The 14651-nt window shown below is 41.1% G+C and overlaps 1 protein-coding gene across 1 annotated transcript; it reads right to left on the reverse strand.

Moving 5' to 3' along the window:
* Positions 1–742: 742 nt before the first annotated feature.
* On the reverse strand, positions 743–1984 carry LOC129971312 (uncharacterized). The gene has a single exon (XM_056084943.1). The coding sequence runs from the start codon at positions 1982–1984 to the stop codon at positions 743–745; it is 1242 nt and encodes a 413-aa protein (XP_055940918.1).
* Positions 1985–14651: the final 12667 nt, after the last annotated feature.

Consider the following 14651-nt stretch of genomic DNA (forward strand, 5'->3'; position numbering starts at 1 on the left):
AATCTGCCCGTTGGAATAAGTAGACAGATGGTCGTTGTGCCATCCTAACACTATCAGCAAGGTCAATCAAAATTGGAAAGTGGTCACTATTGAGAAGATCTGTTCCAACGGAAAAATTTAAAAGTGGGAGCAATATTGGAGAACATATAGCAAGGTCTAATGAGTGGAATGAACGAGTGGGCTCGTGAAAATATGTCTTTTCATCACCATTTAACAGGCAGAGATTATAATCGTGAATCAATTGTTCAATTTGCTGGCCACGAGAGTTAGTATCCCCATTTCCCCATAGGACGCTATGTCCGTTAAAATCACCAAGCAATATAAAAGGAACAGGAAGTTGATCTATTAAAGAATTTAATTCTTCTTGTGAAATCACTTCACGTGGAGGTAGATATATGCAGCAAACTGTTACGAGTCTCTTTATGTGGATTTGAACAGCAACAGCCTGTAAATTGGTATGAAGAATAAGATGTGTGCTGGGGTAGAGGTTGGCAGTGAAAATGCAAACGCCTCCCGAAACACTAGCATTTGAATTTGCATTCGCATCTCTCCGTACACAGCTGTATCCTCTAATTTTAGAAATTATTGAGGGTTTTAAATATGTCTCTTGTAAGGCAACACAGGCAGGCTTGTATTCATTTAAAAGCGATTTTATTTCGACAGTTTTAGAACGATACCCACGACAATTCCATGAAATGAAAGACATAAAAATAACTAAAAAACAAAGGAAGAATTGAAAAAGCTACGTATGGCCTCCTGGGGGCGATTTATTAGGAAAATGTTGATCCATTTCTACATCCGAGATATCAGATGTAGATGGACAAATTGATAGAACAGAATCTGAAGTAGTAGGGATATCTGGAGGTTTAGGAGGGATCTCAGTGTCAGATCTTTTGGCACTTGGAGATTTTGCTTTCTTGCGTTTCTTCTTAGGGAAACGGGCCAAAGAAAATTCAGAATCTTTGGATTGAGAAAGAGGTGGAGAATTTTTTGTCGAAGTAGAAGCTTGATTTCGGCTGGTTTCAGTTTTTTGAAAGTTATTGATCTTAACTGATTCCTGAGCCAAATGTTTACAAGAACACGTGTTCGTAGTTATAATGTCTGTAATCTCTGTCTGAGAGCCAGTACATTTTAATGTTGATTTCATGGCTCCACTATAAGAAAGGCCAGGTTTAGGTGTCCTGTCTAAAACAAACTTTCTCGCTTCTGCATAGGTGATATTTCTTTTAACTTTCAGGCTTTGGATTTCTTTCTCCATCTTCCATTTAGGACAATCACGAGAATAAGCAGGGTGGGGTCCAGAGCAGTTTAAACATTTCAAAGCTTGAGAGCTACAAACTGACGTTTCATGGTCATCAGCTGAGCATTTAGCACATCTAAGGCTGCCACGGCAAGTTCCCTGTGAATGTCCGAATCTCTGACATTTGAAGCAGCGCAGAGGATTCGGAACATAAGGTTTAACTTTGGATTGTACGTAGCCAGCTCGTATAAATTTCGGAAGTTCTGGACTACTGAAGGTCAGAATGACATGTTTTGTAGGAATCAATGTGCCGTTGCGTTTAATTTTAATACGATGAGCTGCACAAACTTTTTGAGAACGTAATTCCTGAACGAGTTCAGTCTCTGAACAATCGAAAAGATCTATATCAGAGATGACCCCTCGAGAAAAATTCAGCGTCCTGTGAGGAGTTACCTCTACAGGGAAGTCTCCAAGTTTTGTTAATTTCTGTATAGCAGCAATCTGAGCTTTTGATGAGGTCTCGATTAAAAGATCCCCAGATGGAAGTTTTTTTGTAGATTTAACATCACCAATAAATGAAGTGATCAATTTTTGAACTAGAAAAGGTGAAACTTTATGAAAGGTCTTTGGTGTGTGTAAGATTAGAAATCTAGTATCTTCGGTGATAGGAAAACGTGGCGAAGTGTCTGAAAAACCCATGCAAAAAGGGACAAAAATTCGAGCTCCGACGGCACCGCCCACCATGGAGCCCAACAAGGGAAGGCAGCCACCGGCTCTGGTTGCCTCCAGCCTCGGCGCTTACCCTGATGCTAGCCAGAACTTATACGCTAAGGGCCACTTCCAGGAACGTCTACCACCCTTAACGCAGAGCCCCAGAAGGTGACCCCTTCGCTTGATCCCCTTGAGCAGACCAGCCAAATGGTTGGGATACCAGCCGATTGATACACCGGAGACCGTAATGTACCACCCGTCTAATGGGTCGCCACGCACGGCAAACACGTGGGGTTTTCGGCTGTCCATGAGAAGCAAGAAGCAAACAGAGTGGCGACAGCTTCTCATGGAGAGCTCCCTCGCCTGCCGTCGAGGGAAAGAAAAACACAGCAAAAAGCAGAAGGCGTAGGATAGAATAAGCATAAAGGGAGTAAAGATCCCTGGCGGCAAGCGAGGGAGCTCTCCATGAGAAGCTGTCGCCACTCTGTTTGCTTCTTGCTTCTCATGGACAGCCAATGTCCCACGTGTTGGCCGTGCGTGGCGACCCATTTGAAAGACGGGTGGTGCACTGTGGTCCCCTGTGCATCAATCGGCTGGTAGATGGTCACCCGAGTGGCTAGTCTGCTAGGGATCAAGCGAAGGGGTTACTCCTTGGGCTTGGCGTTAAGGGTGGTCACTGTCCCCGGGGGTAACTCCCAGCTTATAGGTTCCGGCTAGCACTGAGGTGTATGCCGAGGCTGGAAAAGACCAGAGCCGGTAATTGCCTTCCCTTGTAGGGCTCCGTGGTGGGCGGTGCCGTCGGGCCCGAATCTCCTTCAATATCATATGGCTCCTCCCAAGAAAGGTCCCTTTAGTGGGCGTCACATTATTCCTCAACAAGTCAATTTTGAAAACCATTTTGATAAGTTTTTCGTCATCAAACGTATTTCCGAAAATAATGAAACGTTTGAAACCGTTTCGCCATTTTTAGTGCAAAGGGCTATCGCTGCAACTGTTGGTGACATTACATGTATTCGCAAGATGCGTTCTGGTGACTTGCTTGTCGAGGTAAATTCCCGAAAGCAAGCCCAGCAAATTCAAAAATTGAAAGCGTTATCTACAATACCTGTCAGTGTCAGCCCTCACCACTCGCTAAATATATCTAAGGGTGTCATAACTTGTGGTGAAATACTGAATCTTCCTGTAGACTTAATTACAAAGGAATTGAAGTCTCAAGGTGTCACAGATGTCCGCCGCATTACCATCCGGAGAGACGGCAATATAATTGAGACAAAACACCATATCTTTTATGTCGCCAAAATTACCTGAATTTATATATGTGGGATATATAAGGCGACCTGTCAGACCATACATACCTAATCCCCTGAGGTGTTTTAATTGCCAGCGTTTTGGCCACTCGAAGGTGAACTGCCGCGGGACCCTCACTTGCGCCCGCTGTGCAGGAAAAGAACATGATAGCCAGCAGTGTACCGCACAAGAAAAGTGCGTGAACTGCGGGGGAAATCATACATCCTTCTCTCGATCGTGTGAACGTTGGATTTTAGAAAAGAAAATAACAACAATTAAAATCAAGGAAAACATCTCATATCCTGAGGCTAGGCGCAAAATCGCAATACAAACGCCTACGCCTGGTGTAAGTTATGCGTCTGCTGTCCAAAAATCTTTGTGCAAATTGTACATGTCCCAGTTGTACGAAATCTGTCAAAGCAGGAAAGAAAACCTCTGAATCGGATACAGAACAATCCATAAACAGTGCTTCTGACACTGACAAACAAGTAAAACCTCAAACCAAATCTAGACCTCAAAAGTCAATGAAATTAAAACTTGCAAAGCGTGGCCAAACGCAAAAAGATCTATCTGCGAAACTTAAGAAATCTATTAGGAAAAATTCTGTCGCTTTGGGACTAGCGGCACAAGGTTTAGCACACAAGGACTTGACGTCCGTATTCGGTGGTAAACGTAATAGTCCCGACCTTAAACTGCACCCATCGGAAGATGAGGATGATTTTGATATGAGTTGCGACGTTTCTGCAACTCCTACTGTTGCTCCTTATAATTCTGTGACACATCTCTCTTAATGGGTACCTTCCTTTCGTGGAAATGTCGCGGCATTCGGTCCAAACTTCAGGACATGAAGACCATTATCAACACCTTTCATCCTGTTTGCTTTGGTGTTCAAGAGACCTTCTTGACACCCAACATTCCATTAAAACTACGAGGCTATAATTGTGTTCGGAAAGATGCAGGCACCGGAGTGCACAATTCTGGAGGTGTCTGTATTCTGACATCAAATCTATACCCAAGCACACCGTTAAATTTACATACACCTCTACAGGCTGTGGCTGTACAAGTTCATATCAGAATACTGGTTACAGTCTGTAGTATCTACTTACCACCTCATGATGTCATTAACTTACAAGCACTTAACAACTTGGTGGACCAGCTTCCAACACCATTTTTGATCATTGGAGATTTCAATGCACATAGTTCCTTGTGGGGTTCAGGAAATACAAACATTCGTGGGCGACAGATTGAACAGTTTTTAACTGATAACTGTCTCTGTCTGCTGAATAAGGATGATAAAACGTATTTCCATGAACCCACACGTACCTTCCATAATCTCGATTTGGCCATATGTTCCCCCGAGCTATTACCATTTTTGAATTTGAAAGTTGGGGATGATCTTCATAATAGTGATCATTTTCCTCTAATTGTCTCTCATGCCGATAGAGGCTGTGGAACCTGTCTGCCACAGCGTTATCTATTCCAGCGAGCGGATTGGGAGACTTTCAGACAATTGGCAAAAATTACAAAGTCTATGGTCAATACTACATGCGTCACGGAAGCAGTACGAAACGTCATTAAATGTTTAATTAGTGCCGCTGAAAAAACAATTCCTAAAACTTCACCACGCCTACGGAAATTCCGAAAACCCTGGTGGAATGAAGCCTGTCGTGACAGCCACAAACAGCAGAAAAAGCTGTGGAACATCTTCCGAAGGTACCCCACCACAGAAAATCTCGTCGCATTCAAACGTGCCAAAGCCATTGCTCGTCGCATTCGTCGTCAAAGTCAGGTTTGGTTTGGTTTTTTGTGTTTTTTTTGGCACAAGAGCCATTCTTGGCTAAACTGCGCCAGACTTTTGTTGAATTAAAGTTGAATTCTAGAAACCATTTGAAATAAAAGCGATACAGTTTTTAAAAAAAAACAAGACACATATGATACGCAAAAATGATTATCAAAAAATTGAAAAATGTTAAATACTCAAAAAACCCAATTGATTTTAAAAATTTAAAAACATTTGGATGGTGTTTCTCACCAATCAAGTCTTTTAAGTTAAGAGAAGTTGACTTAAAAAGGCAATGACGCTGATGATTAAATGAAGGACATTCAACAAAGATGTGCTTTACACTAAAATTCACATGACACGTGGGGCAAATTGGCGCTCTATCACCAAAAATTAGATGACGGTGAGTGAAACGCGTATGACCTATACGGAGGCGAGTCAATTTAACATCAGCCTTTCGTATAGGTAGAACAGGCCACAAACCAATTGTAGGTTTTATTAAATGTAGTTTGTTCTGGATCTGTAGGTCCCATGAATCTTGCCAAGTTGTACAGAGTTTATAAACAAGTGACTTTTTGATGTCACAATATGGGAGGGCCTGAGACTGAAATGTTGATGCAGATTTAGCTGCAACATCAGCCCTTTCATTGCCCGCAATACCCACGTGAGCCGGAACCCAGCAGAGAATTATATTAAAACCCCTGTTTTGTAGTAACCGCAGGTTAAACAAAATTTCTAAAGCGATTGGATGCATGTGGTTTTGGAAATGAGCAAGGGTGTCCAAAGCACTCATACTGTCCGTATATATGATAAAATTACGCTCAGTAGAAGGGGAAATTTCCTTTAGTGCGTAAAAAATTGCAATCAACTCAGCAGTAAAAACAGAACAAACGTGGTTAAGACGGTAGCTGAGTGTATCAGATGGAGTTATAATGGCACAACCAACATGTCCATCTGATTTTGAGCCATCTGTAAACACTGGGGTAAAAGAGGAATACTGACAGCGGTGGTCATGGAAAATCTGTTGAAAAATAACAGAACTAGTTGAAAGTTTATCAAAGCCAAGAAAAGGGTTCAGAAAAGACAAATTTGGAATATCCCAAGGAGGAAAAGAATAAGGATCAAGAGATTTAATGGCTATGTTATTAAGATCCGAGTCATGCAGGGCATTTTTGACTCTCCGACAAAAAGGTAGAATATGATAAGGTCGGGCATTATAAATTCTTTGAAGGTTTTCAGGAGAACCCATGCAATGAATGGGATGGTTTGGGACAGATAGTGCCCGAAAATAAAACAAAGTAGATAATTTTTGACGCCTCAAACAAAGTGGCAACTTGTGACAAATTACATATAAACTCTCAACTGGAGAGGTGCGGAAAGCACCAGAGCAGATCCTGAGAGCAGAGTGATGGATAGTATCAAGATGTCTCAAAACAGAAGGGGGGGCTGACCCATACACCATACACCCATAATCCATGCGTGAAAGAATGATCGCTTGATATATACGGAGTAGGGAGGTTCGATCGGCACCCCAAGATGTTTTAGAAAGTACTTTTAAAATGTTCAAATTTTTCTCACACCTCTTCCGCAAGTTTAAGACATGTGGAAGGAAAGTGAGTTTGCGATCGAAGATCACTCCCAAAAACCGTACTTCAGTCACAACTGGAATTGGTGTGCCTCTTATCTTTATAACCGGATCTAAGTGCATATTTCTTTTCCTACAAAAGTGAACACATCGACTCTTTTCAGGAGAGATAGTGTGGCCATTTTTATTGCACCAGGTTACCACCTTATTAACTGCATTTTGCAATTGCTGTTCTATTATATTCATGTTACTACCCTGACATGAGATCTGTAAATCATCAACATACAGACTGGCGTGTACGAATGAGGGCAAATGATTTAAAATTAGACTGAGATGAACAATAAAGAGGGTGACACTGAGGACACTTCCCTGAGGAACACCCTCAGCTTGTATAAAATGATTTGAATAAAAATTACCAACACGAACTCGAAAAATTCTATACGATAAAAAGTTCTGTAAAAATATGGGCATGTTTCCTCTAAACCCAAATTTAAAAAGTGTAGAAAGTATGCCAAAGCGCCACGCACCGTCATAAGCCCTCTCAATATCAAAGAATATGGACACAAGGTGGTTTCTCCTAACAAATGCATTGCGAATTTGGGTTTCCAGCAAAATCAGATTATCAAAAGTCGATCTTCCTTTGCGGAAACCGCTCTGCAACTGGGAGATGCAGCCTTGTTTCTCCAATTCGTAGATTAGACGAGCATTAACCATGCGTTCAAAAGTCTTGCAAAGACAGTTGGTAAGAGCAATTGGTCTGTAGTGTAAAGGGCTTGATGGATCTTTCCCAGGCTTTAGAATTGGAATTACAGTAGCTTCACTCCATTGTTTAGGGTACTTCTGCTCAGTCCAAATCCTGTTAAACAATAGTAACAAATTAGATAGAGAAGTCGCATTTAAATGGCGAAGCATGCTATAAGTTACTCCATCTGGTCCGGGGCTTGTATCGTGGGCTTGAGATAGAGCCCTTTCCAATTCGAACATCCTAAATTCACAATTGTATGCAAAGGTATGACTATCATTAAAATGCAAAGGCAACCGTTCCGCGGGATTCTTAATTGCCAAAAACTCAGGACTATAAGAATCAGCTGCGGAAACTTGTGCGAATGCTTGGCCTAGAATATTAGCTACGTCTAATGGGGCAGAATACAACATATTTCCTGTTTTTAAAACGGGAATGGAGGATTCGCTATAAATGCCATTTGCAGCTTTTATTTTTTTCCACAAAAGTTTAGTGGAAGTTGAGGATGTGATCGAGGATACGAACTTGATCCAAGATTCTCTTTGACTATGACGTCGAATTCGTCGAGCTAAGGCTTTGGCTTTTTTAAAAGCGACAAGATTTTCTGTCGTAGGGTATCTTCTAAATATGTTCCAGCGTTTTTTCTGATTTTTATAACTATCGCGGCAAGCTTCATTCCACCACGGTCTGCGGAATTTTCTTACATGTGGGGAACTCTTTGGAATGGTGGCATTTGCGGCGCTTATTATGTTATCAACGACATGTTGCACTGCTTCCGTGATGTTGTAAGTATTAACCATATTCTCTGTGATTTCTGCCAAATGCTTGAAAGAATCCCAGTCTGCCCGCTGGAATAGAAAACGCGGAGGACATAATGTCGCACCGCCGCTATCAGCGTGGGAGACTATAATAGGGAAATGATCACTATTGTAAAGATCCTCACTTACTGCGAAAGTCAGCAGTGGCATGAGCTCAGGAGAACATATAGCCAAATCAATACTGTGGAAGCTGCGTGTGGGTTGATGGAAATAAGTCTTCTCGTCATTATTTAGGAGGCAGAGACAATTATTTGAAATAAATTGCTCGATCTGTCGTCCACGAGAATTTGTATCTTCCGATCCCCATAAAGTACTATGTCCGTTGAAATCGCCTAGAATAATAAATGGTTTAGGAAGCTGGTCCACTAGGTTATCAAGTTGTTGTTGACTAACGACATCATGAGGCGGTAAATATATACTACAGACCGTGACTAATGCTCTTGTGTGAACTTGAACTGCCACAGCCTGTAGAGATGTATGTAAAGTAAGAGGTGTGCTCGGATAAAGATTTGAAGTGAAGATACAGACTCCACCAGAACTGCGAGGTTCTGTGTCTGCATCTTTCCGAACACAATTATAACCGCGTAATTTAAGCGAGGTGTTTGGTTTCAAGAAGGTCTCTTGAACACATAAACAAACTGGATTAAATTTATTGAAAATTGTCTTGATGTCTGAGAGTTTGGGACGAATGCCGCGACAATTCCATGAAAGGAAGGTACCCATTACGAGAGTTTTGCAAGTTGAGAATGCTTGGAAACAATAGTTTGAGTTGCCGAAACATCGCAACTCATTTCAAAATCCTCATCCCCTTCAGATGGATGGAGGGTGATGAGATCTGGAGTTTTGGGCGGGTTACCGAAAACAGATATTAAATCTTTGTGGGCTATGCCCTGCTTTGCAAGTTCTAGAGCTACAGAATTTTGGGTTTTAGATTTCAATTTTGATTTTAGTTTGTCTGATATCATTTCTTGCGAAAGACCGCGTTTGGAAAGTTTTAGCTTTAGAGAACGTTGGGGTTTTGGTTTTGGTTTCCGTTTTCTGGTTTCATGAGTTTCTGGAGCACTGTTTGTAGATGGTTCAGTATCCGAATCAGATGATTTAACAGGGGTTTGTTTTTCAAGGGAATCAGGGGTTTGTTTCTCAGTTAAAATCTGAACACAATTTTTACATTTACAGTTTTTGCAAAATGGTTTTTTGGTAATGGATGCATAACTTATGCCAGGGGAAGGTGTTTGTGCAAGGATTTTCCTTTTTGCCTCCGGATATGGGATTTGTTCCTTAGTTTTCACAGTTATGATTTCTTTTTCCAATTTCCAACGTGGACAGGATCTTGAAAATGAAGTGTGTTCGCCATTGCAGTTGACGCACTTTTCGGGTGCCGTACACTGCTGGCTGTCATGTCCCTTCTCTGCACAACGGGGGCATGTGAGTGTCCCGCGGCAGGCCATCTTTGAATGCCCAAAACGTTGGCATTGGTAGCATCTAAGAGGATTTGGAATAAATGGTCGGACAGCAAGACGCATGTAACCAGCTTTAACCTTTTCTGGCAATATTGGTGTCTGAAAGGTGAGAACAAGATGCTTTGTGGGAAGGAGTTGTCCGTCTCGCCGAATTGAGATGCGGCGTACATGAATTACTCCTTCAGATTTGAATTCTTTTATAATATCTTCATTGGAAGTATTAAGTAACTCCCCACAAGTTATCACACCTTTAGAGGTATTTAAAGATGTGTGAGCGGTAACGGATACAGGAATAGTTGCCAAAGCTTTCAACTAGAGAATCTGTTGTGCTTGTAGTCGGGAGTTTACTTCAATCAACAAGTCTCCAGAACGAAGTTTGCGAATAGAAGAAACTTCACCAAGTGTACTAACGACGGCCTTTTCAACAAGGAAAGGCGAAACAGTGTGGAATGTTTCTTTACTTTCTGTTATTCTTTTCATTATAAAAAAATGATCAAAATATTTTAAATTAATTTTTTTTCCGTTCATTTGTTGAGAATTTAGTTTAGGTCCCATACGATATGAATAGGGTTTCAGGTCCGACGGCACCGCCCACCACGGAGCCCAACAAGGGAAGGCAGCCACCGGCTCTGGCCATTCCCAGCCTCGGCGCTTACCCTAGCGCTAGCCGGAACCTATACGCTCGGAGTTACCCCCGGGGACAGTGACCACCCTTAACGCCAAGCCCAAGGAGTAACCCCTTCGCTTGATCCCTAGCAGACTAGTAACTCAGGTTGCTAGCTACGGCCGATTGATACACCGGGGACCACAGTGCACCGCCCGTCTAATGGGTCGCCACGCACGGCAAACACGTGGGGGTATTAGCTGTCCATGAGAAGCAGGACGCAAACAGAGTGGCGACAGCTTCTCATGGAGAGTTCCCTCGCCTACCCTCGAGGGAAAGAAGAAAAAAGGAGACAGCAGAAGGCGCAGTGGAGATTAAACATAAAGGGAGTAAAGATCCCTGGGAACCTCGGGATTGGGACACCCGTACTCACCTATAGTAGGTGAGCCCCTGAGGGGAATATTTTTTTGCATCGTCATATGGAAGTTCACGCTGCAACTTGCAAAGGAGGAATGCAATTACGTATCTCCAATTCATAAATAAGGCGGGTGTTGATCATGCGCTCTAGAGTTTTACACATGCAATTTGTTAAAGCAATCGGCCTGTAGTTTAGAGGGTTAGTAGAATCTTTATCAGGTTTAAGGATCGGAATAACAATTGCTTCATGCCATTGTGAAGGAAACTGTTTCTCAGTCCATATTCTATTGAAAAGGTGTGGATGGATGGATGTGATAATTCTCTGGCGCAAGATCCTTTTCTAGGATATGCTGCACCGAAACCACAGTTCATTTGTCGAGTTTCTATTTAGTTCCTTAAGATCCAACGTAAAAAACTGGTAAAACAGTAGGTAAAAGTACTATAATAGTAAATTTAAATTTCATTAAAAATTCCAATTTTCTTTAAGAACGGAAATAAATTTTTATGGGGTCTTTCTCCTATAAGGAAAGACAAGTTAAAATCAGAGGAGTTAAAAAAGTTAATGCGCTCTCTATAAAAATCCGAACATTCAATTAAAATATGACGTGTAGTCAGTGGAACATTGCACGAACCGCACACAGGTGGAGATTCACCGAATAGTAAATGTCTGTGTGTGATACGTGAATGGCCAATACGCAATCTAGCTAAAATTACATCAAATTTTCTGTTGAAAGTTGATGGTTGGTTGGTTTGATTTTATTGGCGCAAGAGCCATATTTGGCTATACTGCGCCAAACATATGGTAGATAAACAAGATCAAGGTGCTATAACGTATGGTGGTATAGTAGTAGCAGGGATTAAAATCTAAAATCACTTTGAAATTTCTCAAACTGAAGTCTAAAAGTCAAAATATAGCTTGTTAAAGCCAATTAAATCTATTAAAAGTAAGTGCAAGTTGTAAAATATTAAGATGCCAAAAAATGTATAAAATCTCAAGTGTGAAGAATAATAAATAAAACAAATATGCAAGCCATGCAGATAAAATGCTAAAACACAAAATTATAACTAGAAAAAGTTTGAATTTTCAATATACATATGTTCAATTAAGATTAACAGTTAAAAAATGAAACCTGTCGGGAAAAAAGGAGCGATAAAGCTATATATTTTTGTGTTTTGTGGGAATAATGTATTTTCTCTTTTCGTGTTTTTTAGAGAGTGGGGGAGGCGAGCCCTCCAAATCCTCGGACATATTATATTCAATTATATCCTCTTCAGACGCAGAGGTGGAGCTCATATCAGCATCGGCATCAGATTCTTGAAACTGCACATTCTTTATTTCATCCGAAGGGAAAACAGTTGTAAAATTAGAAGTACCAGGTAAAGGAGTTTTAACTGGGCAAACATTAGTAGAAACCTTCATGGTTGAAGCTGCATTTTTAATTACTACAGAATTGGGTATTAAACGAGGGGAGGTGGTGTAAAATTTAGTAATTTTCCCTACATTAGAAGTAATGTTTTCTTTAACTGGAGAATCTTTTTTAAGTTTTTTTCCGATTTGTAACAGTTTGAAAACCTCTTAAATTAGGTAAAGTGGGGGCATCTTCGCAGATTACTGCAGGAGATTCAGCGGAAGAATTCTTAACATTAGTTGATGGAGATGGTTTCGAAGCAGAAGTGCATAGAAGTGTATTTGTGCTAGAAGTTATATCAGCTGGATCCCACTGAGTGGATATGGTTGCGGATAATTTTTGGGCGACAGAAGCGTAACTATTTCCAACTTTAGGGAGTTTAGACTTAATAAGTTTACGGGCTTCCTGATAAGATATTTGATTTTTTATCTTTGTTGAAATTATTTCCTTTTCTTGTTTCCAAGAAAAGCAGTTTCGGGAAAAAGAAGCATGATCTTCCTTGCAGTTAACACATTTCTCTGCTTTAGTACAGTTAGTGCTGTCATGGCCGACTTCTGCGCAACGGGCGCATGTCAGTGTCCCGCGGCAAGAAGATTTTGAATGTCCAAAACGTTGGCAATTGAAGCATCTCAAAGGGTTTGGTATATAAGTTCTTACAGAAAGACGCATATATCCAGCTTTAATATAATCTGGTAAATTAGAAGAATTAAACGTTAACACAAGATGCTTTGTGTTTAAGAGTTTGCCATCCCTCCTTACAGTAATACGTCTTACATTGGTCACTCCCTGATCTTTTAGTTTTTCAATAATCTCTTCATTCGAAACATTACACAATTCACCGCAAGATATAACTCCTTTGCATGAGTTTAATGATGGGTGAGGATTAACTTCTACGGAAATAGTTGACAATGACTTAATGTTTAAAATTTGTTTGGCTTGTTTGGCATATCCAACTTCAACCAAAAGATCGCCAGATCTAAGTTTCTTAATAGATTTCACTTCACCTAGGTTTCCAGTAATACCCTTTTCAACAAGAAAAGGAGACACACCATGGAATGTTTCTTTAGAGTCTGAAATTCGATGAACAATAAAGAATCGTGGAAAATTGTTTTGAAAAGTTGATGCATTGTTTGAACGTTTAGATTTACCCATATGACATTGTTAAATTTTCAGGCCCGACGGCACCGCCCACCACGGAGCCCAACAAGGGAAGGCAGCCACCGGCTCTGGCCATTCCCAGCCTCGGCGCTTGCCCTAGCGCTAGCCGGAACCTATACGCTCGGAGTTACCCCCGGGGACAGTGACCACCCTTAACGCCAAGCCCAAGGAGTAACCCCTTCGCTTGATCCCTAGCAGACTCACCAAATGATTAGCATACCAGCCGATTGATGCACAGGGGACCACAGTGCACCACCCGTCTTTCTAATGGGTCGCCACGCACGGCCAACACGTGGGGTTTTGGCTGTCCATGAGAAGCAAGAAGCAAACAGAGTGGCGACAGCTTCTCATGGAGAGCTCCCTCGCTTGCCGTCGAGGGAAAGAAAAACACAGCAAAAAGCACAAGGCGTAGGGTAGAATAAGCATAAAGGGAGTATAGATCCCTGGGTACCTCGGGATTGGGACACCCGTACTCGCCTATAGTAGGTGAGCCCCTGAGGGGCTGTTGAAAGTTGATGTTGTTGTTGTTGTTGTTTTGGATTTTTTTGGCGCAAGGGCCATATCTGGTCATGCTGCGCCAAGCATATGGTTTAAAATCATACTACATAAAAAATTGTTTCATCAATTAAAATATAAAACAGTTTAGTCTCGGTAAAAGAAGGCGAAAATTGAATAGATTAAAATGAACATATAACATTCAGAAATTTAAAATGAGCAATGATGGTTTACATGTGGAAATAAAAAGTGAAAGTGAAAGTTATTTTTAGTTGTCAAACAAATCGAAAAGACAAAAAATGAATTAAATGTACGTGAAAAGGCGAATAGCCTTTAGGAATTTGAAAATATTTTGGTGGTACGTCTCCCCCACCAAGTCTGTTAAAGTTAAAGATGAAGATTTAAAAAAACGAATTCTATGTGAGCTAAATGAGCAACATTCTATTAAAATGTGTTTAATGCTAAAAACGACCCGACATGTGGGACATATCGGTGCACTGTCCCCAAAAATAAGATACTTATGCGTAAAACGTGAGTGCCCTATACGGAGACGCGTCATCTTAACATCCAGCTCTCGTATAGGAATCGTAGGCCATAAACCAATGGATGGTTTGACTGAATGCAACTTATTCTCAGTCTGCAGATCCCATTTTCCTTGCCATATTGACGGATGGTTCAAAGTCAGACGATCATGTTGGTTGCGGTATTGTTTTTGATACCGATACATTCAGTTATCGTCTAGATACATTGATTTCTGTTCTATCTGCTGAATTATTAGCGATTTTTTATGCTCTTCAGAGGATTTCACTCTCTTCTGATCGTAAATTTTGTATCTATACTGACAGCATGAGCTCATTGAAAGTACTTTCTAATACTCAAAATCAGATTCATCCGGTTGCCTTGGAAATCCTGGATCTTCTAAGGATTCTCCAAATCAGGGGGTTT

This window comes from Argiope bruennichi, chromosome 6, assembly GCF_947563725.1.
Source record: "Argiope bruennichi chromosome 6, qqArgBrue1.1, whole genome shotgun sequence".
In the NCBI taxonomy this organism is placed as follows: Eukaryota; Metazoa; Arthropoda; class Arachnida; order Araneae; family Araneidae; genus Argiope; species Argiope bruennichi.